This window comes from Scheffersomyces spartinae, assembly GCF_019049425.1.
Source record: "Scheffersomyces spartinae strain ARV_011 chromosome Unknown scaffold_7, whole genome shotgun sequence".
NCBI classification, from domain to species: Eukaryota; Fungi; Ascomycota; class Pichiomycetes; order Serinales; family Debaryomycetaceae; genus Lizanozyma; species Lizanozyma spartinae.
The window spans coordinates 143906-169221 of NW_025065054.1; the positions used below are offsets into that span (position 1 = coordinate 143906).

Consider the following 25316-nt stretch of genomic DNA (forward strand, 5'->3'; position numbering starts at 1 on the left):
TGTTATTGCATTGTAATTTCCCGCTATATCTAAGCTAATATTAAGAGCGCAATCTTGCAATTAGCTTTGCGTTCTATTGGCCTAGATACGCACAAGGAGAATAAAGCATTTCCAGTAATTTTGTTACTTGTACACATTAAATCAAATTCAATACTATTATACAAAATCCCATATACTACAAAGACAATATTAGGTTACTTCAATCAACCTCTGATGTAGCATTGCTGGCCATACTTAGTGCACCAGATATACTTTCCAAATCATCCTCATCATCAGCATAATCCAAACCCATCTCAGCCATTTCCTTTTTGGTGGGTGATACTCCAACAATACCCCATTTGATACTGGTAATAGCCTGTAAACGACTAAGTATCTCCGTCATAGGTGAGAACAATCCAAATTGTTTGAACTCACCATCATAAGAATGCAACATCCCAAGAACTGCCAAACCTTTGCTTTCACTCAAGCTACCAGGAGGGCAATCTTCGCATTTTGTTAAAACCCACAGCCCACTATCACCGCCGGCAGCAAAAGCAGAGTTACTTTCAATAGAGTTAACAATAAACTCTGAAGATTGAATAGCACCATCAAACCAATATACTAATTTGATTCCATTTAAGTTTCCCTTGGTGAACTTAGAAGTCGAACCATATTTGAAAACATTTATACCATCGTAAACATTAGAAGCAGCCATATCAGATACAGGTGCTTCATCATCTATTTCGTTGATATCAATACCATCAATTTGGGCAACTTCTGCACGACGTAAAGGCACAATACTTCTGACATATAGATTGTCAAACATCAAACTTTGGTCATATTCGTTAAAGGGAATATCATCACCCAAAAAATTGGCATCACAAATAAGATTACGATTAACTTTAATGACCGCTAAATCAGAAAGCCTCTTCTTCTTACCTGCATCAATCAATGCACGTTCACCCCAAATAATTTGCCCAAATCTATGAATAGGTAGATTTGATATTTCATACTTCATTTGTTTGGTTCTTGGGTCCACTACTTTAACTCTCTTGGGTGGAAACATTTGATCAACTTGTTGTATCACTTGTGAGTATGCAGCCCTGGCTTCAACCAGAGGCATTTGGTTGGCGGAATTTCCATCAGTTGTCATGCTATTAAATTTTTGATACTGTGACACCAATGCTTGTTTATAGAGCAGTATAACAACTTTTGAAGGAACAGAGACATGAGGATATTGAATACTTTCACCACCAGAATCACCATTTTGATCAAGACAAACATGACCACAACTAACAGCAAATTTCGAATTGGCATATGACTGTAAATGAGGTTGAGTTTTCACATTGATCATAGGATAAATATACCCACCAACTGTTCCTGACACACGTGTGGTACTTTCCAGTGAAATCGACATTGACATAGGTGGCTTGGTAATATCCGTTGGGACCCGAAAAGGAAGTTTAAAACGAGCAGTATAGTTTACTTGAGGAATAAATGTTGATGGTAATGACCTACCACTGTCACCCAATGGTTGTGGAGAGGGCAAATTGTCTTTCCCATTCAAGGGTTCCGCAGTAACTGGAGGGCCAGGTATAGTTGTAGCAGCCAACTCTATTTTATTTTTGACTACCATTATGTGAATCTCATCAAAAAGATCATGCAAACTTTTAGCTAACTTGTAATGGAACTCTGTGGGGTTAGGATATGCAAAGTAAAGGCACATGACATTCATACTTGTTCCCAAACCTCTTAAAATAGGTGCAATAAAAGATCCATTTTGCTCTTTCACCGAAGCAGAAGAAGAAGCCATCTTTCCCATGATTGAGTGAACAACGTTTTCATTGGGAAGACGTTGTGAACCATTTATACCCACTGCATAGTTTTGTGGTTTTTGAAGGACATAAGGGCCACCTTTATCAGACATTGAGGCATTAAGTTTTTGCGAGTTGTTCTTTTGTTTAACATTGGAGGAAGATAATGTTGATATAAAATCATTGAAGTTTTTAGTGAGTAAAAGTTTCAACTTCAAATATGCGTCATCAGTCAATAAATTATCATATAAATTCAAATATACCACCATAAGACGACGAATATAGATATTGTTATAAGTATCAAAACGCCACTCGGTTGATTTATAGTCTGATCTTTCTTTAGAAGAGTTTATAAATTTGATAAATCCCTTTAAGCAATCAATGATATTAATGACAGTCGTACTCAAGTTAGCCAATGAATTATTGAACTGGTTGATAGTATATGAGCAATCTTCACTTAACTGATGTAATTTCTCTTGGATAGCTTGCTGCAAGTCGATTTCCACTCCATGACTGTCTTCTGGAAGTTCCAAAATTTGTAAAGGGAGGCCAAATCTCAGTTGACCCTTTTTACCACTACCACTGCCCACTGAATCACCAGTAATTGCAGTAGAAGGAGCAGTACTTGGTTTAGTGGAATAAGACAGGGTCATTTTACCCTTGGAGAAGATAGATTTGCCTCCCATATAGTCCGTCGAATCCTTAGTGAATACCGAAGATTTTGCTATAGATATAGTCGGGTTTAAGTTTAGGTTGGTATCATTTATAAAGGGAGTACCGGATACTGCAACTGAGTTTTCTTTATCAGCAGTTCTATCTTCTTGTGTGAACATAGGTTGCAAATCACCAAAGGAATCTTGTGATTCCGAAGTATATGTGGACCTGTTCCCTCCACCAGAATTTATGGGATACAAATCATTATTATTATTATTATGTGGGTCCATGGCAGATGAAGACCCTTGGGCTGAAGAGTCCATTACAGGCTTTCTATTTCGTATTAAAAACTTCTTCATGAGGAAACAACAAGTTTACAAATATAAAAGCAAGGAACGGCACTGTATGGTCAGACACCACTGGGTTGATATCACCGTAATAGTGCAATGCCTTAAACAATCCACAGTTTTCCTCTAACACAAAATTTTAATCAGAGTCATTCTTGTGTTTGCCCTACCAAAAATGAATGTGAGCCGAACAATCTGTGAGGCGATTTGAAACGGCAGTACGGGAGGGGGTGACAATTGGGGACCGAGCGTGTCAAAATCAGCCCGCGACACGTGAGTACAATTGAAAATGATAACAGATTATTTCCATGATTGATGTAGAGTATCTGATTACACCGTAGATTTCACACATGTAGGACATGGAGATCCAAAAAAAAAAAGAGTAATTTAATTAATTGATTAGTAGAAAGAATAGAAAGTGGAGTACATAATGATTGCAGTATGATAATTACAGGGAGCAAGGTTCTGGTAAGTAGATTATGTAAAAATTTATGACTAATTAGTAGAGATTAAATGGCATGTATAAGCATTAAGGGATGGGTGAGCTGTATGAAGAAGTAATAATTATATGGGTGACTATAGAATAATTGTTGATGCCGATGCTTTAGTATGGTGGGCGCACACTACATTTGCATCTCCACAATTGGTGGGTTTGAGGTGTAACACTTCACAGTATAATAAGTCAATTTTCTTATAGAATTTGTGATCCGGAGGGCACGACTCATTATTCTGTCATGTGTAGGATCTACCTGATAAGCTTGGACTACTCCTAAAGAGGTGTAGACTAAAAATGGTCACATTAATCGTAGTATTCGACTTCGTACTTCTTTTAGCGAAACGCACATAGAACTCGGATATTATCGAAGAACAATCCATACGTAATTGAATAATAAGTAGCGTAAGTTATCAAACTGAAATCAGTTTTGGAAATACATACATAAGTATAATGTATGTATCTCCCGATAGGTTACGTAATGTTGTAAAACTAAGATATAGAATGTCTCTATAGCAAACACTCTGAAACATTGTAGCTATCAATTATAGTACCAATATGGTCTTGGTATTATGCTGTGCGCACACAAAAAAGCATTCTCTGGGGAAATGTTTGGGGAAATATTGTTACGATCCCGTACACTAGTTGCCTTATTTCTACATCATACTATTTAGTCTATTTAAATTTTAAGCTAGTGTGACAGTCTGCACTTATTTGTATTGAACTTTTCAATTTCGATAATTTGAATACTGTCCAATATATTTTTTAATCGGTAGGTTGAAAGCTCATTCGCTCGAGTCTTCCCTTCTCTGGCTACAATTTTTGACGGGAATAGATTTTCTCGATTCAATTCACAAAATACACATCGACAATTGCTAGATTCTACGTGATACCGTTATCATGCCGGTGTATTCGATCTCACATGTGGAGAATGTTAGAGTGTGTGTGGTGATGGTTGGGCTTCCTGCCCGGGGTAAGTCCTTGATAGCTCAAAAAATTGTTAGATACTTAAGTTGGTTGTCTATCAAGTCCAAATGCTTCAACGTTGGAACTTATAGACGGGATCTTCAGAAAGCGGCAGACATTGGAAACATTACAGCTGATTTCTTTGATCCAAACAATCCTGATGGTATGCACTTTCGTAGACAAGCCATTGATTTGGCTTTGCAAGACATGATGAATTGGTTTTTGGATGAAAATGGAGTGGTTGGGATCTTAGATGCTACTAATTCCACAAGGGATCGTCGGAATCGGATTGTTAAAGTTCTTAGGGAAAATCTAATTGAACCCATCTTTTTAGAATCCTTCTGTAATGATCAAGATTTGGTATTACAAAATATTCTCGATGTTAAAACAACATCCCCTGATTATGTGGGCTCAGATCTGCAATTTGCAACAGAGGATTTCCTCAAGAGAATTGAATTATATGAGAAGAACTATGAAACTATGGATGTTAGTATTGATGCTAATTTAACATTCATCAAACTAGTTAATGTTAATTCTCAAATTATTCTTAATCGTATCGAAAGTTATTTGGAATCTCGGATAGTCTACTACGTGATGAATTTACATATTAAACCCAGATCAATTTATTTGTCTCGTCATGGAGAATCTGAATATAATTTAACTGGTCAAATTGGTGGAGATTCTAATTTATCTGAACGAGGTTGGAGATATGCTAAGAAATTACCTGAATTAGTCTTGAAATCATTAGGTGAAGAAAATAAACATACAAACTTGACAGTATGGACCTCAACATTGGCTAGAACTCAACAAACTTCGTCGTTCTTACCTTATAAACGGAAATTACAATGGAAAGCTCTTGATGAATTGGATGCTGGGGAATGCGATGGAATGACTTATGAAGAAATTGAAAATCAATTTCCAGAAGATTTCAAAGCCCGTGATGATAACAAATATGAATATCGGTATAGAGGTGGTGAAAGTTATCGTGATATTGTTATCAGATTAGAGCCTATTATTATGGAATTAGAGAGACAAGAGAATATTTTGATTATTACTCATCAAGCCGTTTTAAGATGCCTTTATGCTTATTTCATGAATGTTCCACAAGAAGAATCACCTTGGATGTCGATTCCATTACATACATTGATCAAGTTGGAACCCAGAGCTTATCATACAGTCGTAAGCAGAATTAAAGCAGATATTCCCGCTGTGAGTACTTATAAGGAAAAAGGAACTTCTCAACTTGGTGAACAAAATAATAGTACCAGCTCGAAATCCAGAGATATCATTAATAACAGTGATATTGTTCCATAGTCTTTGATTACTTTTCTAAGTATTCATTCTCTTTTATTTATTGAAAGCGTTGGTCTATGTTAACAGGTATACAAGTAGTTACACAGTATTTACATACTTCTTTGCCTGTTCCTTCACCTTCTTGATATACGTAGCTCTATCCTTTTGATACGCTTTCCAAGCTGGCTCTTGAGCAGGTGATTCGGGATTGGGATTAGTTAATAGTTCCTGAATCCCCAATACAATTTGTTTCAACGTTATTGCCGGACGCCAATCTTGTTCTTCATTCAATATACTTAAACAAATGGTCCCACTAGGGTATACATTAGGATGATAGAAATGCTCAGGAAATTTAATCTTAGGAGGTTTGGAAGGATATTCTTCTGGAAATGTAATAGTTATAGGATATGTAGCCCCTGCCCAAATAGTATCAGTTTTACCAGGTATACCAGCGGTCCATTGAGATAAATCAAGACCTCCATCTTTATCTCTTATAGGTTTGGCATAGAATCCAAATGGGTGATCTTTCCGCCATTGCTTTCTTTCCTCTTGAAGACGAGTTTTGGAGAGCGACGACATCGCCGCTAATACAATGTATGTGTATTTTTGTGTTTAAGGATTGGTTGTTGTTGTCATGTTAACTACTAGTCAAAACCCTCTGGTAACTATGGCTCTCCATCATCGGGTGACACTTAGATTGTCCCAGACACGACTAATTTTCAATTTTTTTATCGATATAAACCCATTGAACATTTGCATTACTTGGTGTGTTCAGCGTAAGCAATATGTACATTGTTTAGTATGAGATGGTATAAGGAATATTAGCAACGACGTGGTTAATCATCCACAGGCGTGGTATCACCTCTCCACACAGTAAATATGTCTGTACAGATACACAACTCAATGGAGTCACGTGCACGTACCAGAAATATCCTAGCTGTTGAAAAATAAATTCTGTGGTAGCACCGCAGTAGCTCAAACCCCCACACTTTCGGCATGTGAACCATTCCGAGGAATTTTGGGGCAACCACTAGTAATGCTTAGCAGATCAATCTATTTCCCAAATAATACCAGCCACTAGTAGTTATAACTAGAATCATCAATTAATATGTCTACTGAGAAATCTAGCACTGTCAGTGAAACTGCTGGAACCCAAGCAGCTGGTGAAGTTGCTGCTGCACCTACTGCAATTGCAACTGCTACTACCACCGCCACAGAAGAGGATGATTTGGACGATTTGGACGACTTGTTGGATGATTTTGCTGATGAAGTTTTAAGTAAGCCTCCTGGGGCTGCTGCCAGTGGAGTAACATCAACAGGAGTCGGAGCTGGAGCTGGTATTAGTACTGCTAGTGAAAAGGGAACTGGTGCTAATAAAGATAATGTTACGCCATTCAATACTGATATTACTGGACTTTTAAAAGATTTGAAAATAGAAGATCCTGATACTAAAAAACAATTTGAAGAACTTGTTAAACAATTTGAAACAGGTAAGGAAAACGAACTTAATCAAATACAAGATAAAGATTTTGATAATGTGATGAAGTCAACTATGGAAAGATTAAAGAAATCTGGTGAAACTATTGACGAACAATTGAAGAAAGATCATTCAAGTACAAATCCTGAAGATTTATTGGCCCAATTATTAGCAGGTTATGATGGTCCTTCTAATGATGGTGAAAACATGGATATGAGTAAATTATTAGTTGAAATGTTGGAACAAATATCCTCTAAAGAAGTACTTTATGAACCTATGAAATCTTTGAATACTGATTTCCCTCCTTATTTAGAAAAGAACAAGTCAAAACTTTCCCAGGAAGAATTTGAAAACTATACGGCTCAATATGAATTGACACAAAAGATTGTATCAATATTTGAAAGTCCTGATTATAGTGATTCCGATAAGCTTAAAAGAGAAGAAGTTAACTCATTATTAGAATCTTTACAGGATTTAGGTCAGCCTCCAACTGAATTGACAGGAACAATGCCATCAATCCCTGGGTTAGGTGATTTAGGAAAAATGGATGACCCATCTCTTGATTTTAATGATATGGATATTCCAAAGGATTTAGAAAAAGATTTGGAAGAAAATTGTAAGCAGCAATAGTACTACTAAAAATAATGATACAATGATTCATCTATTTATTTCTCTATAGTTGTTTTTTATAGGATAAAAGCTTAATAAGATTTTCACCTATTATATTTTCAATCTGTTCTTGGTACTGAACTCTTCATAGTACTCAAGCATTTCATGAGTGATGTTTTTGGTAATACTAGAAAGTGCTTGATCAAAATGTTCTTGTAAGACTTGTTTAGCTTCCTTATTTTCTCTAATAGCTGCTAGTCCAGCTTCCTGACAAAGTAATGCAACTTCAGCTCCCGAACATCCTTCAGTTTCTTTAGCAATTTTTAATAAATCAACCGTTCCATCCAAATTGAATTTTTGACATCTTTTATTTAAAATCTCCAACCGAGCTTCATAATTGGGAGGACTTACATAAACATGTCTATCAAGTCTTCCTGGTCTCAATAATGCAGCATCAATATCTGTTGGTCTATTTGTCGCAGCCACAACAATCACACCATTTAATTCTTCCACACCATCGAGTTCATTCAATAAAGTAGTTAAAACATTTTGAGCTGCAGAAGATGTCGACTCACCAGAATCTCTGCTTGATGATATAGCATCAATTTCATCAAAAAATATAATGGAAGGTGATGCTGCTTTGGCTTTACGGAAGATTTCTCGAATAGTTTTCTCAGATTCACCCACATATTTATTCAATATCTCAGGACCTTTAACAGCAAGAAAGTTCAAGCCAGATTCAGTAGCCAATGCCTTTGCAGTTAAAGTCTTGGAACAACCTGGAGGTCCATAGAGCAAAACACCTCTGGGAGCCTTTATTCCAAGTCTTGCAAATGCATCTTTAGCTTCGAGAGGAAGTTGAATGACTTCAACAAGTTTTCTTTTCAATTGTTCTTGACCTCCAATGTCTGACCAATAAACCTTGGGCATTTCCAAGAAAATGTCTCTCATTGCCGATGGTCTTATTTCACTCAAAGCTTCCTCCATATTATTCAATTGAACTTTAATATCTGATTGCGGTATTTGAGACTTCAAACCTTTATTAATGGCAATCATAACTGCTTCTCGACATAACGCTGTCAAATCAGCACCAACATACCCATGAGTTTTGGAAGCAATGATTTCAATATCTTGTTCATTAAGTTCAGTTTTCAGAGGATTCATTTTACCCAATTGTTTCTTTAAGATATCACATCTAGCGTCAACATCGGGTATGCCAATTTCAACTTCTTGGTCGAATCTGCCCGGTCTTCTTAAAGCTGGGTCAATTGAATTGGGACGATTGGTGGCCCCAATGACTACAATACGTCCACTATCACCCATTCCATCCATCATAGTCAACAAAGTAGCAACCACTCGAGATTCGGTTTCACCACTGTCATCACTGTTTCTATTAGGAACAAGACTATCTATTTCGTCCATAAAGATAATCGATGGTTGGAACTTACGAGCCTCAATGAAAATATCTCTAATTGCCTGTTCAGTTTCACCTAAATATTTGGATACAATGGAAGGTCCACTGACAGTGAGAACATGCGCATTGGTCTGATTTGCAACACAACGTAAAAGTAAAGTTTTCCCAGTACCTGGTGGACCATGAAGAAGGATCCCACGAGGAGGTGAAATCCCAAAATCAGAGAATAGTGTAGGATTGTGAAGGGGGAGCTCTACCGAAGTTTTAAGCAATGAAATCTCCTTTGTAAGACCTCCTACTTGATCATAGTTCATTGGATGAGGGATATTGGGATATTTGGAAGAAGACGGTACCTTTAGTTTACTTTTCATGATTTTAGTATTAGTAGTGAATATGTAGTTCGAGGTAGTAGTTGATATAATGGAACCATTAGTATTTTCTTCATTGCTTATTGACAATGCTTGCAATGATTGGTCAACGGTGTCAATATCATCCTCTTCGTTAATATCAATTATAGTTAAGATAGTTTCTGAAGTAGCACCCTGCAATTTGATCTTAAAGCTTAATCCTGGAGAGATTATGGCAACATTGTGCAAACATTTCTGGATTTGCTTTTGTATGTTTGGCTGATCCAATTCAAACTCGTCATTATCATCATCATAGTATATGGAAACAGACTTAGCATATTCAGGTTGTGGAGCCTTGACGATCAGCAATCGGTCACCTAACAAAATACCACCCAATTGTCTTAAGGACTGTGGAATTGTTATTACATTGGTGTCTAGAAGATTGTCATCGCCATATACAGTAGCCAATACTCCGGGTTCACTTGTTTCCACCTTATCGATATACACTATGGAATCATTAGGCAACTCCATAGCTTCTTGGATCTGAGAGTTGATGTAAACCTTACGTGAATCATCTCCTTTGGTACTGGAACTGGGTCTGGTAATGAAGTTCTTAGGAATCTTGATCTTCTTCTGGGGAGCTACATCACCGGCACCAGAAGCAGAAGATGAAGATGAGCTTTTCTTCTTAGATGGCTTTGAAGACATTTATATCAATAGCGATAAAGATAATAACACTTTAGACGTCTAGTGATGGTGATGAGATGGCTATATAATTCGCGGGACAGGACCACGAACTTTTCAACCGATGAGAGGTTGTAACTCACTTTAACTATACTTACAACACATCAAACTACTACTACTATGTCTCGTTCAGTTATACGACGGAGCCGTTGGTTATACGGACTGGTGAGATGGTCACTGAAATATGTAAGATTCTTAGACCCTCATCTTATTCTGAGCCATGATCTCTATGAAGGGTCTCCCCAGTTACATAGGTCATCACCTACACCATTTACAGAAAATCATAATAGGTTTGACCTGAAAGACATCGACGATAGTATTCTACAAGATTCAATTCTGCACAAGTTGTATCAGTTGTCGGACCTTGTCAGAATGATCTCTCTGTCCTATAACATGGCCGATGTGGAGGATAAGCTTACTCCCATACAATCCTTTTTAGGACCACTGTTTCCTTTGCTGGCTGAAGAGAAAATAGCTATTCTATTTGGATTGACAAACGTCCAATTGAAGCTTGAAAATACTTGTAATAATGCTACCGATTTCAATGCCAGATCACTAGGTTACTCAACTGCTAGACTAAGAGAATGCGGTGAACAATTATTCCAATCATGTTGGTTTAAAACTACTACATTTGATAATGAAAGGTACCTATCTATGCTGCAACAAGATATAATATATGACATTAATCAGTTTGAGCCATCCAGTGAAGTCTTGGTGGAATTCATGAAAAGACAAACCATGTATCAAAACATCCAATCATATAGAGGTGCTATGAAATATGGTCCTATTGAAGATTATGAGGAGTATTTGCAAGCCAAACAAAATCTACAAAATATAACAGCAGTGGGGAGTTTCTATACATTAATAGGAATATGTTGGATTAAATTTGGTAAAGAGGCTACCGCTAAACAATTAATTGGGAATAAAATCATCAATGGACCGAATGGTTTAATAAGGTTAACAACACAACTTAGTAGAACATAAGAAATAGCTGACTTTGTCTTGTAAATAATTCATAAATAAAGTGATGCACAGAATACAATATCTCTCTTTATACGTTCTTGAGCTTCAGACATCTTTGCATGCAACGTAGAATCACCAACAATTAATGCAGCATTTTTAACCTCACGACATATTTCATCAAGTCGAGTGATAACTCTAACAATGGTTCCTTCTGCTTCAAGACTTCTTTCCATGATTTCATTAAAAGTTAATCCTCTAGCCCATTCATAGACAACGTTAACTAATGCAAACCGTTTTCTTTGCATGAAATCTTCTTCTTCAGAAGTAAGAATGACTCTCTTTGCTGAATACTCTTTAAGAATCTTCTCTGTGATTTCAAGAATTCGTTTCTTCCCTTTCTCCAATCGAGGGGTCATGGGAATATCTTCTTCGTCGTTTGTACGACCCTCATAAACAAAACATGAAAGAAGTGCAACGATTTCTTCAGGTTCAAAGTCTCCTAAAAAGTTATCTAACACGAGTTCAGTCATAATTAATTCCCAACCACTATTGATTTCACATGCAACTCTTCCCTTTAACAAAACGTTATGCTTTGCGTCAATAAACTCAAGGCTTTGTAAAACAGCAAGACGTTGCTCGTAATCAGGTAACAATTCAAGATTGTCATCTGAAACCAATCTCAGTAACATTTGGATCTCATCATTTATCAGTGTTCTAGTGTGGAGAATGGAATAATGCTCATTAAAACGTGGACAAATATCAAGTTCATTGAGTTTGGAAAGAATGTCATCCTTCTTTACTATTTCATCATGTAATGCCAACTTAGCCTTTGAAAGTTTTAATTCTTCCCATTTTTTGACAAACTTCAATAAAAGTTTGATTTGTTCATTAGTTTTACTAACTTCCTCAGCATCGTTACGAAGCACTTTGGTTAAATCTGCTTTCAAGCTGTATCTTCCTAAGAATGTCACTTGTGTACACTCAATGGTATCAACTTTAAGTTTACCTTCAAAGGATATGTCACTAAAATATCTTAATATAGGCTTCAGTGGGATATATGGTAGTTTAAACTTCGAACTTGACTCTTCAAACTTTGAACCATGAGAAAACGTTAAAACATGCAACTTCTTTGCTCTGACTTGCAGTTTAATGTGAAATCCAACTCTGGCACAACCATATTCATCTCTATAACACAAGAGTCTACCAGGAATCATAGTCGAGTATCTAATCACATGAAGGTCCATCATAAGGTCCATTAAAGTGGAATATGTCCTTTCATATTCATGGACTAAGTTATGGGCATCATCAACATTTATTAACCCACAAATGGAACAATCCTCTATTTCAGTCAACTTCAATTGACTATCAAGATCCTTGATTTTCAGTTGATGTTCTGGGAGTAATGTTTGAGTACTATTTTCACTAAATGAATGCTTGATCATTTCTTCCACTCTTAAAGCTTCGATTCTTAAAAGGTTCAAAATCATATTGTATGTTAATCTGAACTGTGACAGAAGCTTGGTTGGTGTACCTAAAGTTACCTCTTTGAAATCAGAAATGGATAGAGGTTTATTGTAAGACATTACGATGACCGTACCTGTTGAATCCAACCCTCTTCTACCAGCTCTACCAGACATTTGAGTAAATTCACCCGGTAAAAGGTTTCGGAACCCACGACCATCATGCTTTCGTAATTCATTGAAGACTACTGTTCTTGTAGGGAGATTTAATCCCATGGCAAAAGTTTCTGTAGCAAATAATACTTTAACAAGATTCCTGGAAAACATGATTTCAATACATTCTTTAACAATAGGCAATAATCCACCATGATGAACTGCAATACCTCTGCTAAGCATTTCTCTAATTTTAAGAATCTGAGGAAGTTCTCTATCTTCCTTCTTTAATCTTGAAACAGCCTTGTTCATGAACATGTGAATTTCTGATTTCTCTCTTGCAGTACAAAGATCTAATCCACCCAACGTATTGGCATATTCTTCACATCTTTTCTTTGAGAAGACGAATATCACTGCCGGTAATAGTTCTTTCTTTTTCAAGTATTGAATCAATTCATTCCAAGTGTTTTTATTTGGAGCATCTCGTACCATCCACCCACCAGGTTTGTTCAGCATATTTCCTCTATTACTACTACCACTACCACCTCCACGACCACCTCGAGATCCAGCTCCACTATCACCTCTTCCACCACGCGCACCCGCTCTATTCCCACCACGAGCAGACCCCCCAGGGCCTCCTCTACTTCCACTACCCATGTGAACTTGAGGAGTAGCTTTCTTTTGGGTTTCGTAAACATCTTTATGTTTTTTAAACTCTGACTCTGAAAATTGACGTTTAGCATCGATGGCTTTGTATAGATCTTTCTTTGCCCAAATAAAAATCTCTAAAGGTACTGGTCTTTTTGGTGTAGAAATCACATACATATCTTTTTTCTTAGTACGTCCAACCCAATTTGCAAATTCAAATGTATTGGGAACGGTAGCTGAAAGTAAAATGAATTTCACATGATCAGGTAGCATAATGATAACTTCTTCCCATACAACACCACGGTCGATATCATTCACATAATGGACTTCATCAAAAATAACAAACTCCACATCTCTAATAAGATCGGCACCACGATAAAGCATTGAACGTAAAATTTCTGTAGTCATGATTAAACAATTAGCTTCAGAATTTATCTGAACATCACCAGTTATAAGACCAACATCAACTTCTTTGAATGTTTCTTTAAAATCTCTAAACTTTTGGTTAGATAAGGCTTTTATAGGTGATGTATAAATACATTTGGTCATGTTTCTGGCGGCCATGGCAATAGCATATTCTGCCACTACTGTTTTACCTGCTGAAGTATGGGCAGCAACGAAAACAGAATCACCTTGTTCAAGATGATATATAGCTTCCTTTTGAAAATTGTCAAGTTCAAATGGCCATGTTCTGGCCATGTTTGGAACCACTTCATTAAAGTTTTCCAATTGATGATTCAAATCAACAACATGAGCCCAAACAGTTTTATGTTGTGCACTTTTAGTTAAAGCGGCTTTCATATTCTGGAAATCCATTGAAACAATATCATTTAAATCTTCAGCATCAAATGGTAATTCAGAACCTTCTATTTCACCCTCAACTTCAACGTTGGTCTCCTTGATTTCATTATTATTATCATCATCATCATCATATGGTGAATCGTTAGAAACAAGCTTCTCCAAAGCAGTCACATCATTCATCTCTTCGACTTTCGTTTGGATAGAAAGACCTCGGGACAATCCTGGAGGCGTATCATACAATCCATATTCATTTCTGTTTAGAATTAATGTTTCCTCTTTAGGTAAACTGGTTATCAGAGATATACCTCCTGGTTTAAATGGAAGAAACGTAGACTTCCCCTTAAGAGCATCTGCCCTAGGCCCATATCTCCGATTTATTGACGTTGATGTTGAAGCATCAGCTATGCTTGCGAGTCGAAAGTCTTCCTTATAACTATTGATCTTCCCTTCAATACCAACACGATTAAATCTGTATGAGGTTCTGCTGATGGTTTCTGGAGTTTGTAACAAGGAGCCATAAAACTTATCATAATTAGTTTCTGGAAGCGATTGAACAAGGTCAAGTAGATCCCATGATAACTGATTGGATGGCACCAATACTTCGTTTGTCAACTCATCAATGTCACTCAATTCCCCTTTATTTTTGGCTACAACCTTGGTACTTGGATCAAATCCCTCATACGGGAATACTATCTCCTCTGAGAACTCGGCTGCAGTATCAGTCATCGCTCCGTGGGTTAGTTCTAAAGCAAATCGACTAAACAGAGCCCTATGTTTGGTTATGTGAACTTTTCGCTTCGCACAATCTTTGATATATTCAATTTCTTTGTGAATACTACTCTAAACTCACTATTTCTATTGCTTAATTCCTTTCATTATATTAATATTTTGATTATTATAAAGACTAAATATTACTTATAATTTTGGTTTAGAACCCTCGATCCCCCCAGTTGTAGCATCGCCATTAATTTCCAACTTTCCTGTTTTATGCTCAACTTTATGATCTGAACCGAAAAATACAACTGTAACTGTCAAATCATCTCTATACCTTCTAGATGTAGGACTTGGAATTGATATTAGCATAGAGGTCTGCTCTTTAGACCCTCCATTAGAAATGGCATTTCTAATTAAATGAGTAGCCACATTCTTATCTTCCAATAAATATCCTAAATTTGTTCCTGTTTGCTTCTGCTTCCGGATAGGTTTTTTAGATGCTTTATCTGCAGTTACATCTGCAACATCAGGCAATTTGTTATCTGCTTGAGTGAAGCCAAAATTCCAAAATGATGTCTGGGGTTTCAACATTTTTTCCTTCTCCATCCATTTAACAACAAGCCCAACAATTTCTTCATTGGATAACATTTCATATAATCCATCAGATGCCATAACTAAGAATTCATTATTTTCAGGATCTATCTTTGTTGTAGTAATAACTGGCTCGGCTGTGACATATGGTGGCGATTTCAAATTGTTTGGAAGCTTTCTTCCAAAGAATTGCTTATAGATTCTATCTTGAATTGAGGCAGGAAGTTTATACCGACAATCACCAAATGCTCTACTAGGCTCCAAAGTTCCCAAAACTCTGCCATTTTTTATTACATTTGGTTCATCAGGGTGTTCACTAATAATTTTTGCCACTTCTGTGGGATTGGCTGCAGTTTGGTCAATACTCAATTGTCTAACTGTCCATTTATTGTCTTTGAAAGATCCCAAAATGGCCCGAGAGTCACCAGTAACAGCAACCTTAAGGAGTTTGGAGTTGGTGTCATAAAATGAAAGCAATGCACAAGAGCCTGATAATGCGGGCATTAAAAGCTCTGCTGCTTTAGCTTTGTTGTTGTTCGTTAATAACTTTTCAATGTTTTTGTTAACAATCTCATGATCTAATTTCAAAAATCCGTTCTTTATAGCTTGGTCAATGGTTGCACTAGTTGGAATATATCTAAAGTTTTCTTCTCCAGCAGGCTTAAACACGCTTCCAAGTTCATGAATAACATAACTGATTAATTGATCTCTTAACTTACCACTAGTTGTCCAACCTCCATGACCATCAAAGATTCCAAAAAACATCCAATCTGTGTTGGTTTTAATATTATTATCCTGTAATAAAGGCACTTGAACAATTTCTTCTGCTCTATCATCTTCTATTGGCGAATTCGAAGCTAATTGACAAATATCATATCTAGTAACTCCTCTTCCTCGATTAACGAAAAAACTCTCTTCGAATTCTCTCAATTTACGACTGACTTGTTCATCATTCAACAAAAAGACTCCTTCCTTATGTTGTTGATGACTTATACTATTCTGTTGGAACATCGATGAGGTTGAAGTGGAAAAATACCTCTTATCATCACCAATCATTGAGCTAGTACTAAGCGATCTCTGGCTCCCCGCAATTCCACTTGCATCAGCTTTGGATGGCAAAGTATCCAAATTATAGTAGCTTGATTGATTAAACGAAATGTAGGATCCAACTATAATAACACCAGACACAAGAGCAACATTCCGCTTTCTTAGAAGTCTTCCTCCAGATTTCAAACTATCTCTACTTTTATTAGCTGTTGTAGTTAATGTACGAACAGATCGTTGGCTCAAATGAAGCAAAGATAACTTGTTGGAGGCACTTTTGGAGGCCACGTAAAATAGCCTGGATCTTAGAACATATACCATTCTATTTTCAGGCTATTAATTCCAAAGGGCAATTGATGTTTATTTAAAGGAGAGATTAGGTTAATAATAATGGTTTCCTCATGGGTTAATTTCTGCCTCCTTTCTTTGCTTTGAGGTTCGCACGACCTAGACTTGGTTTACGTGGGGGACTACTTTACTCTGCATAGTATAAGGTACCATATAGAAGATATCTAGAAATTCATCTTAAAGATATTGAAGTAATATTATTATACAAATAGGATTACACTAGGAAAAGAGGGATCTATCTCTAGCTATAAATCATTCACAGATGCAGAACATCTTAGTCAGTTGCAATAAACATTCGATCATACCAAATCCTGATAGCACACCCACAACGTCTATGTATTAGCTAAAATACAAGGCCCGCCTAGAGCACTTGGATATGATGAGAAAGTAGTCATGCAGTATATCACAAATGAAAATTAATTAAAACATAAAATTGAATGATTGAGCATAAAGAATTCGCCAAATTCACTATGCATGCACCATTTTGCTTAATTAATTTAAGCAGCAATGGTGACTTCAACATCCACACCAGGTTCGATGGTGATTTGGGTGATCTTCTTGACAATAGAAGCAGGAGCTTGCAAGTCAATGTATCTCTTGTGAATTCTCATTTCATAAGTATCCCAAGTCTTAGAACCTTCACCATTAGGGGTCTTTCTGGTGGCGATCTTCAAGACCTTGGTTGGCATTCTAACGGGACCCTTCTTAGCAATGTCATATTGAACAGAGCTGTTGACAATGTTAGCAGAGACCTTTTCCAATTGCTTAACCTTGGTGGAAGTCAAGGTAATTCTGATCTTGTGGAATTCCTCTCTTTCTTGTTGAACCTTTTCCTTGTTGATTGGAGCAGACATGTTGATTGACGTTGTTGGCTTTCAAAAGTAAAAGCATATAAAATTTTTCAAGTCTCACTATGTTTTATATTACCAACTGACTAACAAAGAATTTGTGTGCGACATTTTGGTGATGGGTCGTGAGAACGACATTTTACATGCAAATTGTGTAGACATGTAAAAACAGCAAGTTATGAATTATTCAGCTCACGTGATTAGGGCGGCGAACCCTAAAGCTACTATCCGATATGATGCATATATATTAGAATCTTGTACGATGGCATCAGTGATTACAAAACTTACACGGAGACAAGAGAAGAACTTGTCGGATTATTGGCTTGCTTCATCAAGGGATCAAACGAGCAATTCATCTAACTAGGTTAATTGTTAGTAATTGTCTTAACGTATCGTAAAGCATTGCAGTGTTCTTATAGTTGAGTTCAGATATCAATTAAATAGATTTTCTCCAGTGTTTTGTTTTTGGATTATTGTCAGAGAGATTCCCAATTGAAAAGTTCATCATTGAAAGAGCAAGATGCAATTGTTTTAATAAAATTGTTTACATACTGCTCATATTTTCGTACATCTTTATTTACTATCAAGTAAAGCTAAAGAAAGAAAACTTACTAAGTAAATAAATTTCTTTCGCCGAAAAACGTAGCATCAGTCAGTCATTCCGGTGCGATGGACACTTCCGGGTAACCCTATATAATGCAGTGTAAGAACATCTGCAAATCGATAAGTACCAACTTGTTCTACGGGGTTCATACGGAATCGTATTTCAAAAAGATCTAAAACTAACTTAGGGTTTGACACTTGTTAATTTTCATTCATTTATATCTATTGTGATACTTATTTCTTGAAGGCAGATTTTGTAGTTTTTCGAATATTTTGCAACCATGGGGACTAGAGAGTTGATAAAAAGCAGGCTCTTGAGTAGGAAGTAGCATGTAGATTAAAAGATATTCTAATATAATACTGTACTAGTTCATTACGCCTGATATTGCTAACATCAACATTGCTAGCGTTTGTAGTTCATCCGCCAACCTCAAGAATTAATTGAAGATTTATGCAAGAATTGATGGTATTATAACAAAATGTAGTTTCTTTATTAGTGAATGCTATAAATTAGATTGGGTCGAAACAGCCATATATAAACATGGAAACTAAACGTCATAAAATTAATCACCCGACTTGGAAGCCAATTCTCTTTGCAATCCTTTGACACACTTCCACATCAACTTAATTTCAGCTTCGTTTGCATAACCACTGGTTGCCCACCTAATACGACCACAGCTATCAAGTAGATAAATGTATCCAGAGCACAGATTATCCATATTCAATTTTTCTTTCATTTGAACAGAAAACACATCATCTGGAAGAACAAAATACTTATCCAGTCTCTCTTTAGGTATCATTTTACGAATGTTTGATTTGGACATACGAACAATAAAACCTTTAATCCAACTTTGAGGGATATTAACATCAACAATCTGTGTCATAGGATATTCCTTTTCAAATTCCGAATACTCAGAAGTCAAATAATTCTTATTGTCAACTTTGAAATAAGAATTGACACAATTTTCTCCTGATACGGTTGAATATACTCTGACAATTGTAACATTTCCCTCTAAGATTTCAAATAAACTACGTTCACTCCCACAAACTGTGACCCCTATGAAATCAGGGAAATGCTTAGACTTTTCAGCTCTAAAGTAGGAAACTGGTGGAGTGAAAATCTTCCCCTTAGTGTTTTCAAAAGATTTTGATTCATAAAATGGGGAATGCTTAATATCGTGATCCAATTGTCTCTGTCTTCTTTCTCTTGCTTCAGCACTGAAAAGCTCATTTTTGATATGTGATATACTATATGCATCCTGTGTCCTATGATTTAAAAGAATAGGCGAATCCAATCCAAATGGTCTCGTAATAGGAATAGACTCAGTCAAGGGTGGTTTCCCTGCTTCTGCAATTGTCTTTGCAAATCTGGGTGTCTTAATTCCACACCGAGAACTCCCAGAAAAGTTTCTGATAAATATACGGGAACTTCTCATACCGACTGTAATATAATTCCCGTCTCTTTCAAAGCCAATACTCAAACTGACTTCAATTATTGATTTCTTATTGTAACTGTGGGATTAGTATTGGGGCCAAAATAGCCACCAAAATTTCAAGCACTGTTACCCGCACTTTATAGGGAGACAACAAAAATTATAATGAACAAGAAAAACACCCAGTACGTTCAAACCACTAATAATCACTAGTTTAGTTCCATTTATACCAATCTACTGCAAAAAATATAAATATTCAATAGATCAAAATGAGCATACAGTTGCGAGATGGTTTAGCCATGCAACCAGTGGATTTAGTTTTGGAGGATCTTCTTGCAAGATTCCTTGTCAATTGCCCTGAAGAAGACTTATCCTCCATTGAAAGAGTATTTTTTCAAGTGGAAGAAGCCCAATGGTTCTATTCCGACTTTCTTTGTCAATTGAATCCCTCATTACCTTCATTAAAATTGAAGTCGTTTTCGACAATGTTCTTGGAGAAATGTCCTTTAATATGGAAATGGGGTACGCCCTCAGAAGCACTTTCAAGATTTAGTAGATACAAATCAACTATCCCAGTTAGAGGTGCTGCATTTTTCAATGATAATTTAACGAAACTTCTTTTGGTTAAAGGAGTGGAATCAAAGACTTGGTCTTTCCCAAGAGGGAAAATATCTAAAGGTGAACAAGATGCTGAATGTGCAATTCGAGAAGCCGAAGAAGAAACTGGGTTTAATTGTCGTGATCTTTTAAATGAAAATGATGTTATTGATCGTAACATTGGGGGCAAGAACTACAAGATATATTTGGTTAAGAATGTTCCTGAAGATTTTGACTTTGAGCCTCAAGTCCGAAATGAAATTGCCCAATTAGAATGGCATGATATCTCTGTTCTTCTGAAGAAGATAAAATCTAGCCCAAATAAATATTTTATTCTTCCAACAATGATGAAGGCTATCAATAATTGGATCAACAAAAATAAGGGTGTTGTTGATGAGCAGAAATTGATGCTTCAAACTGAAATCAAGTTGAAGAAGTTCTTAGGCATTTCTCAAACAAACGCAAATGAGAACGTGGATGCAGGTAGAGAGTTATTGAATATTCTTCAAGGAATTAATGAACCCGGAGTTCATTCTCAAACAATTAATGCCCCTTCTGTACCCATTATTAACTCTCATCCTATGTTCCAGCAAGCCTTGATCCAAGCTCAAATGCCTTTTATTCATCCTTACGCTCCTCCAATGTTGGGACCTGGAATTCCAAACTTTGTTCCATCACAAATGGGCCAACCTCCATTGACTCCGTTGAATAATATTCCAAACTTGCATAACCAAACTCCTCCGGCCTCTGAAGAGTCTACCCGGAAATTATCAATTGCATCCTCAAATAGACGTATGTCTGAGGCAAACTCCAGAGAATTGTTATCAATCTTGAACAAGACAAAACCTGGTGAGCCTCAACCAGATCAACCACACTCTCCTGCTAAAGAAAATGCACGTGAGTTATTAGGTATATTAAATAAAGCTCCTTCAAATCCCTCAAATGCAGCAATAGCTGAGAGAAAGAGATCTAAAGCGCAAATACTTTTAGATCTTGTTGGTGCTAAGAAGAAAACTGCTGACTCAAGTAAGTCCATTCCGTCACCAGGAAACTTGCAGGGTATATTTAGCGCTTCTCAACCATCTAATGAGCTTGAGGAGTCATTAAGAGACAGTGCTATTGCAGACTACAACAATGGTCCCAAGAAAATGACTTTATTAAAAAGACCATCAAAAGATAGTTCTGGAAATCGTAAGAACTCAAATGCATCTGCAGATTTGTTAAGGTTGCTTGTTAAGCAACCCAATCCCTGCACACCCGAAACAAGTAAATCTTCACGAGAATTATTCACTGATACAGTATCTCCACCTATTATGGAGGAATCAAATAAAGGAAATGATATTTTGGCCGTTTTAAGAGGCAAACAAAGTTCCCAGCAAGTGACCTCGGGTGGATCTAGTCCAATTACAAGTCAAATTGTGGAACCAGGTAGTGCAAATATTCAACTGGGTATATCAAATGACTTTGAAACTTTTGAAAACTTCGAGGATTTTGAAGATTTTGAAGATGTTGAAGATTTTGACGATAATGGTCGAGACTCTAGACACTACAGAAACTTTGATATAGCAAGTGACGATGAAGATCTTGATCGATTAATCGATGATAAGCTCAACCTTGAGCGAAGAGGGAAACTTCCCTCAAAACAAAAAGTGAGAATCTTAAGACAAGGGGAACTGTTGAAAGATTTAATCAGTACTCCAAGTAAAACTGCCTCTTCAGAACCACCAAAGGAAGCTAAGAATAGTACTAGCCTACTTCACCTTTTGAATGGTGGGGATACAAATTCAGCTGGAAATCCATTATTGGATGCCTTGTATAACAAGAAGGATATAAGTCACGACAATAGTCACGATGAGGGTAAACAAAGCACCCCATCTTCCAACCAAAACCAACGCAATAATGTTGCGTCTGCCAATTTATTAAGTTTGTTAGGTAAAAAGCCACCAACACCTAAACCGAAAATCCTTACATTGGATGAGCTTGAAGGCAACCAACAAATTCCAACGCCAAATATGAATCAGTTTGGAGGAGGTGCCAACATTACAAATTCAAAGGATATTTTGGGACTTCTTAAAAATGGACATTAATATAAACTATTGGGTACATAGACCAAAATATTCGTTTGCTGTTTGAGGTTTCTTTTTCATCACTTTCTTTGACTTCCCTATTTTATGACGAAATTGGTGCAATTTTGGTTTGGAACTGTCACCGCGAAGTTGTTCATTCAAATAAGCGAAGGGTGTACCATTTCTTGAAGTTGACATTGAGCTGTTGAGTCGAAACTGCCAGCTCTTTTGAAAACTAGCAGAAGTATCATTTTCAACAGAAGCACTCTCTTTGAATATAATAATGTCAAGAACGATATTATTATTTTTGGTTTTGAATAATTCTGGATAATGTTTAGCAAGTGAATTTGAAGCAAACGCAAATGAACGATTAAGTTTGTTGTATGCACTTGAGGATTTTTCTAAGCAGTTCCACTTTGTTCCTAAAACGTACAGCTTATCCAGGCTATAGCGGGTATGAAATGGCTCTAAAGGTAAGCCATAGTCGCTTTCAATATATTTTATGTTGGAATGTGGATTTCTAACAAGAGTTTCAACTCCTTGAAGTGTGACATTCGGACAGTTAACGATCTTTAATATTTGAAGGTTAGGAAGGATTTCAGCTTTGGATATTATTCTCAATATGTTATCGTTAACATGAACTTGGTTGGAAAGATCCAAAGCCCATAAATTGTTGATTTTCAATAGGCTCAAGAAGGAAAAATTGCTTAAAGTTGAAAAACATTGAGAAAGGTCTAATATTATTCTCATGGAATTATTCAGTTGATTTAAATGGTTACTTAATAATTGATAATCTATGTTGGAATGTATATTCTCTATTCGATGTTTATAGGAGAATCCAGTAATACAAGCATTTAAAGCACATTGACGTAAATTCCAAAATGAATTGGTTTTAATACTAGATGTTCGACGGTGACAATGGAAATCGTTATTCATACCAAATATAGAATTGAATATCAGAAATACATAAAAGGAATCCGTTTGTAATTCAAGTATTCGATTCCATATTAGCTTCCCACAGTGATTCCAGTTCAATAGCAGTAGATGATCCATAGTGAGTTTCTCAGATTCTAAAGCAATCTGATCCACACAAAGCAGTTTTAAACTACTGATAGTCTTAGGTTTGGGTATTGCTGCTTTGGAAATACTATTAGCATTCATTAAATACCAAGGATATATCATACATCCTTCCGAATCACTATATAAGACATTCGATGTTGAAGCATCAAGTACATGATAGGATGCTGTTGCTTTACTTTCAGATTGTTTCATCTTATGGTTTATTCTCTTGAACGTTCGTCGCAGAGACCGGTATCGTCTATGATGTCTTGCCATAATGAAAGAGCTTTATAGTTTACTCAATGATATAAGGATGTTAGAATTAGAATTGTGTGATTCCAACATTTAGATATGTCCTTGATTAAATAGTTTACATATTATCTTTTGTTAATTGGTAGCGCTATAGAGAGGAAACCAGATCTTTTAATCCAAATTTGATGCGATGACCTTTAGAGTCATTAATTAATATCAAGCACTGTTGCACTTAACTAAATAGTAAACTTATATCATGAAGTTGGATGCATCCCATATGCGGTATTTAACCGCAGATGATTTTAAAGTTCTTCAAGCATTAGAGCAAGGATCTAGAAATCATGAATTAGTCCCTACACAAATGATTCACGCATTAGGAGGAATGAAATCACCTACAGGTACCAATCGATCTATTGGAGATTTAGCCAAGCTTAAGTTAGTTTCAAGATTAAGAAATGCCAAATATGATGGTTTTAGGTTAACATATTCAGGATTTGATTTCTTAGCCTTGAAGTCTCTCTTCAATAGGGAAAGTATTTATTCAGTGGGGTCTCAAATAGGTGTTGGTAAAGAATCAGACATTTATTCTGTTAGTGATAACGATGGTCAACAAAAGGTATTGAAGATTCATAGACTTGGTAGAACCTCATTTAAGACTGTAAAGAATAACAGAGATTATTTAAAGAATAGACTGACATCTAGTTGGATGTTTTTGTCTAAATTAGCTGCCAAAAAGGAATATGAATTCATGTGTATTCTACATGAAAATGGATTCACTGTTCCAATACCTTATGATTATTCCAGGCACACAGTTTTAATGGAATGGATTAGAGGAATACCTATGAAACATCTTAGGCAACATGAAAACTATAGGAAACTTTATTCAGAATTAATGCAATTTATTGTCAAGTTAGCTAATCATGGATTAATTCATTGTGATTTCAATGAATTTAATATAATAATAAGAGACTCAGAAGATGCTAAAGATCATGAATTTGATTTCGTGGTGATTGATTTCCCTCAATGTGTTTCCATAGACCATAAGGACGCCAAGTTCTATTTTGATAGAGATGTTCAAGGAATTAGAGCATTCTTTGAAAAGAAGTTCCGTTATGCTCCTCAACATGATCCTACTATGTTTGACACAGAAGGCTATGGAGAGGGATACAAATATGCATACCCTAATTTCAAAAGAGATGTCAGTAGAATAAAAGAGTTGGATGTTGAAGTAAAAGCATCTGGTTTTGCTAAAGCTGTTAAAGGTAATAGAGAAGATAAAGAATTTGAAAATGCCGTAAAGGGAATGAGAGCTCAAGAAATAGATGAGGATGAAGAAGATGACGCATCTGAAATTGAATCTGATTACGAAATTTTCGAAGATGACGAAGAAGATGATGAAGATTATCTTTTGGAAGATGAGGAAGAAGATGAACAGGAGGAGAAGAATTATGATGAAGAAAATGAAAAGATTATTGAAGCATTATCATCTGGTGTGACCAACATGAAGATGGATAAGTTAGGTAATTATATTCTCGAAGATAATTAGTGCTATTTACAAATAGTAACAATTGGACTACAATAATCATTTTTACACGTATA

General features: G+C 36.2%; 12 protein-coding genes across 12 annotated transcripts; 5 read left to right on the forward strand and 7 right to left on the reverse strand.

The window, feature by feature from the left end:
• Positions 1–199: 199 nt before the first annotated feature.
• SSY5 (Ssy5p) lies at positions 200–2806 on the reverse strand (the record flags this gene model as incomplete). The annotated part of the gene is made up of 1 exon (XM_043195243.1): positions 200–2806. One exon carries the CDS (start codon positions 2804–2806, stop codon positions 200–202), a length of 2607 nt encoding a protein of 868 aa, XP_043049909.1.
• Positions 2807–4187: 1381 nt separating this feature from the next.
• On the forward strand, positions 4188–5567 carry FBP26 (fructose-2,6-bisphosphatase; the record flags this gene model as incomplete). Its single annotated transcript, XM_043195244.1, has 1 exon — positions 4188–5567. The coding sequence occupies one exon, from the start codon at positions 4188–4190 to the stop codon at positions 5565–5567; it is 1380 nt and encodes a 459-aa protein (XP_043049910.1).
• A 78-nt stretch (positions 5568–5645) lies between these two features.
• On the reverse strand, positions 5646–6125 carry UBC9 (E2 SUMO-conjugating protein; the record flags this gene model as incomplete). The annotated part of the gene is made up of 1 exon (XM_043195245.1): positions 5646–6125. One exon carries the CDS (start codon positions 6123–6125, stop codon positions 5646–5648), a length of 480 nt encoding a protein of 159 aa, XP_043049911.1.
• A 529-nt stretch (positions 6126–6654) lies between these two features.
• On the forward strand, positions 6655–7653 carry PEX19 (Pex19p; the record flags this gene model as incomplete). The annotated part of the gene is made up of 1 exon (XM_043195246.1): positions 6655–7653. One exon carries the CDS (start codon positions 6655–6657, stop codon positions 7651–7653), a length of 999 nt encoding a protein of 332 aa, XP_043049912.1.
• Positions 7654–7743: 90 nt separating this feature from the next.
• On the reverse strand, positions 7744–10101 carry AFG2 (AAA family ATPase; the record flags this gene model as incomplete). The annotated part of the gene is made up of 1 exon (XM_043195247.1): positions 7744–10101. One exon carries the CDS (start codon positions 10099–10101, stop codon positions 7744–7746), a length of 2358 nt encoding a protein of 785 aa, XP_043049913.1.
• A 429-nt stretch (positions 10102–10530) lies between these two features.
• KQ657_004579 (uncharacterized protein) lies at positions 10531–11121 on the forward strand (the record flags this gene model as incomplete). The annotated part of the gene is made up of 1 exon (XM_043195248.1): positions 10531–11121. One exon carries the CDS (start codon positions 10531–10533, stop codon positions 11119–11121), a length of 591 nt encoding a protein of 196 aa, XP_043049914.1.
• Positions 11122–11150: 29 nt separating this feature from the next.
• SKI2 (SKI complex RNA helicase subunit) lies at positions 11151–14888 on the reverse strand (the record flags this gene model as incomplete). The annotated part of the gene is made up of 1 exon (XM_043195249.1): positions 11151–14888. One exon carries the CDS (start codon positions 14886–14888, stop codon positions 11151–11153), a length of 3738 nt encoding a protein of 1245 aa, XP_043049915.1.
• A 189-nt stretch (positions 14889–15077) lies between these two features.
• On the reverse strand, positions 15078–16832 carry PTC5 (type 2C protein phosphatase; the record flags this gene model as incomplete). The annotated part of the gene is made up of 1 exon (XM_043195250.1): positions 15078–16832. The coding sequence occupies one exon, from the start codon at positions 16830–16832 to the stop codon at positions 15078–15080; it is 1755 nt and encodes a 584-aa protein (XP_043049916.1).
• Positions 16833–17356: 524 nt separating this feature from the next.
• On the reverse strand, positions 17357–17713 carry RPS20 (40S ribosomal protein uS10; the record flags this gene model as incomplete). Its single annotated transcript, XM_043195251.1, has 1 exon — positions 17357–17713. The coding sequence occupies one exon, from the start codon at positions 17711–17713 to the stop codon at positions 17357–17359; it is 357 nt and encodes a 118-aa protein (XP_043049917.1).
• Positions 17714–18873: 1160 nt separating this feature from the next.
• On the reverse strand, positions 18874–19746 carry ATP10 (uncharacterized protein; the record flags this gene model as incomplete). Its single annotated transcript, XM_043195252.1, has 1 exon — positions 18874–19746. One exon carries the CDS (start codon positions 19744–19746, stop codon positions 18874–18876), a length of 873 nt encoding a protein of 290 aa, XP_043049918.1.
• Positions 19747–20012: 266 nt separating this feature from the next.
• DCP2 (decapping enzyme complex catalytic subunit) lies at positions 20013–22427 on the forward strand (the record flags this gene model as incomplete). The annotated part of the gene is made up of 1 exon (XM_043195253.1): positions 20013–22427. One exon carries the CDS (start codon positions 20013–20015, stop codon positions 22425–22427), a length of 2415 nt encoding a protein of 804 aa, XP_043049919.1.
• Positions 22428–23973: 1546 nt separating this feature from the next.
• Positions 23974–25263, forward strand: RIO2 (protein kinase; the record flags this gene model as incomplete). The annotated part of the gene is made up of 1 exon (XM_043195254.1): positions 23974–25263. One exon carries the CDS (start codon positions 23974–23976, stop codon positions 25261–25263), a length of 1290 nt encoding a protein of 429 aa, XP_043049920.1.
• Between the last annotated feature and the right edge of the window lie 53 nt (positions 25264–25316).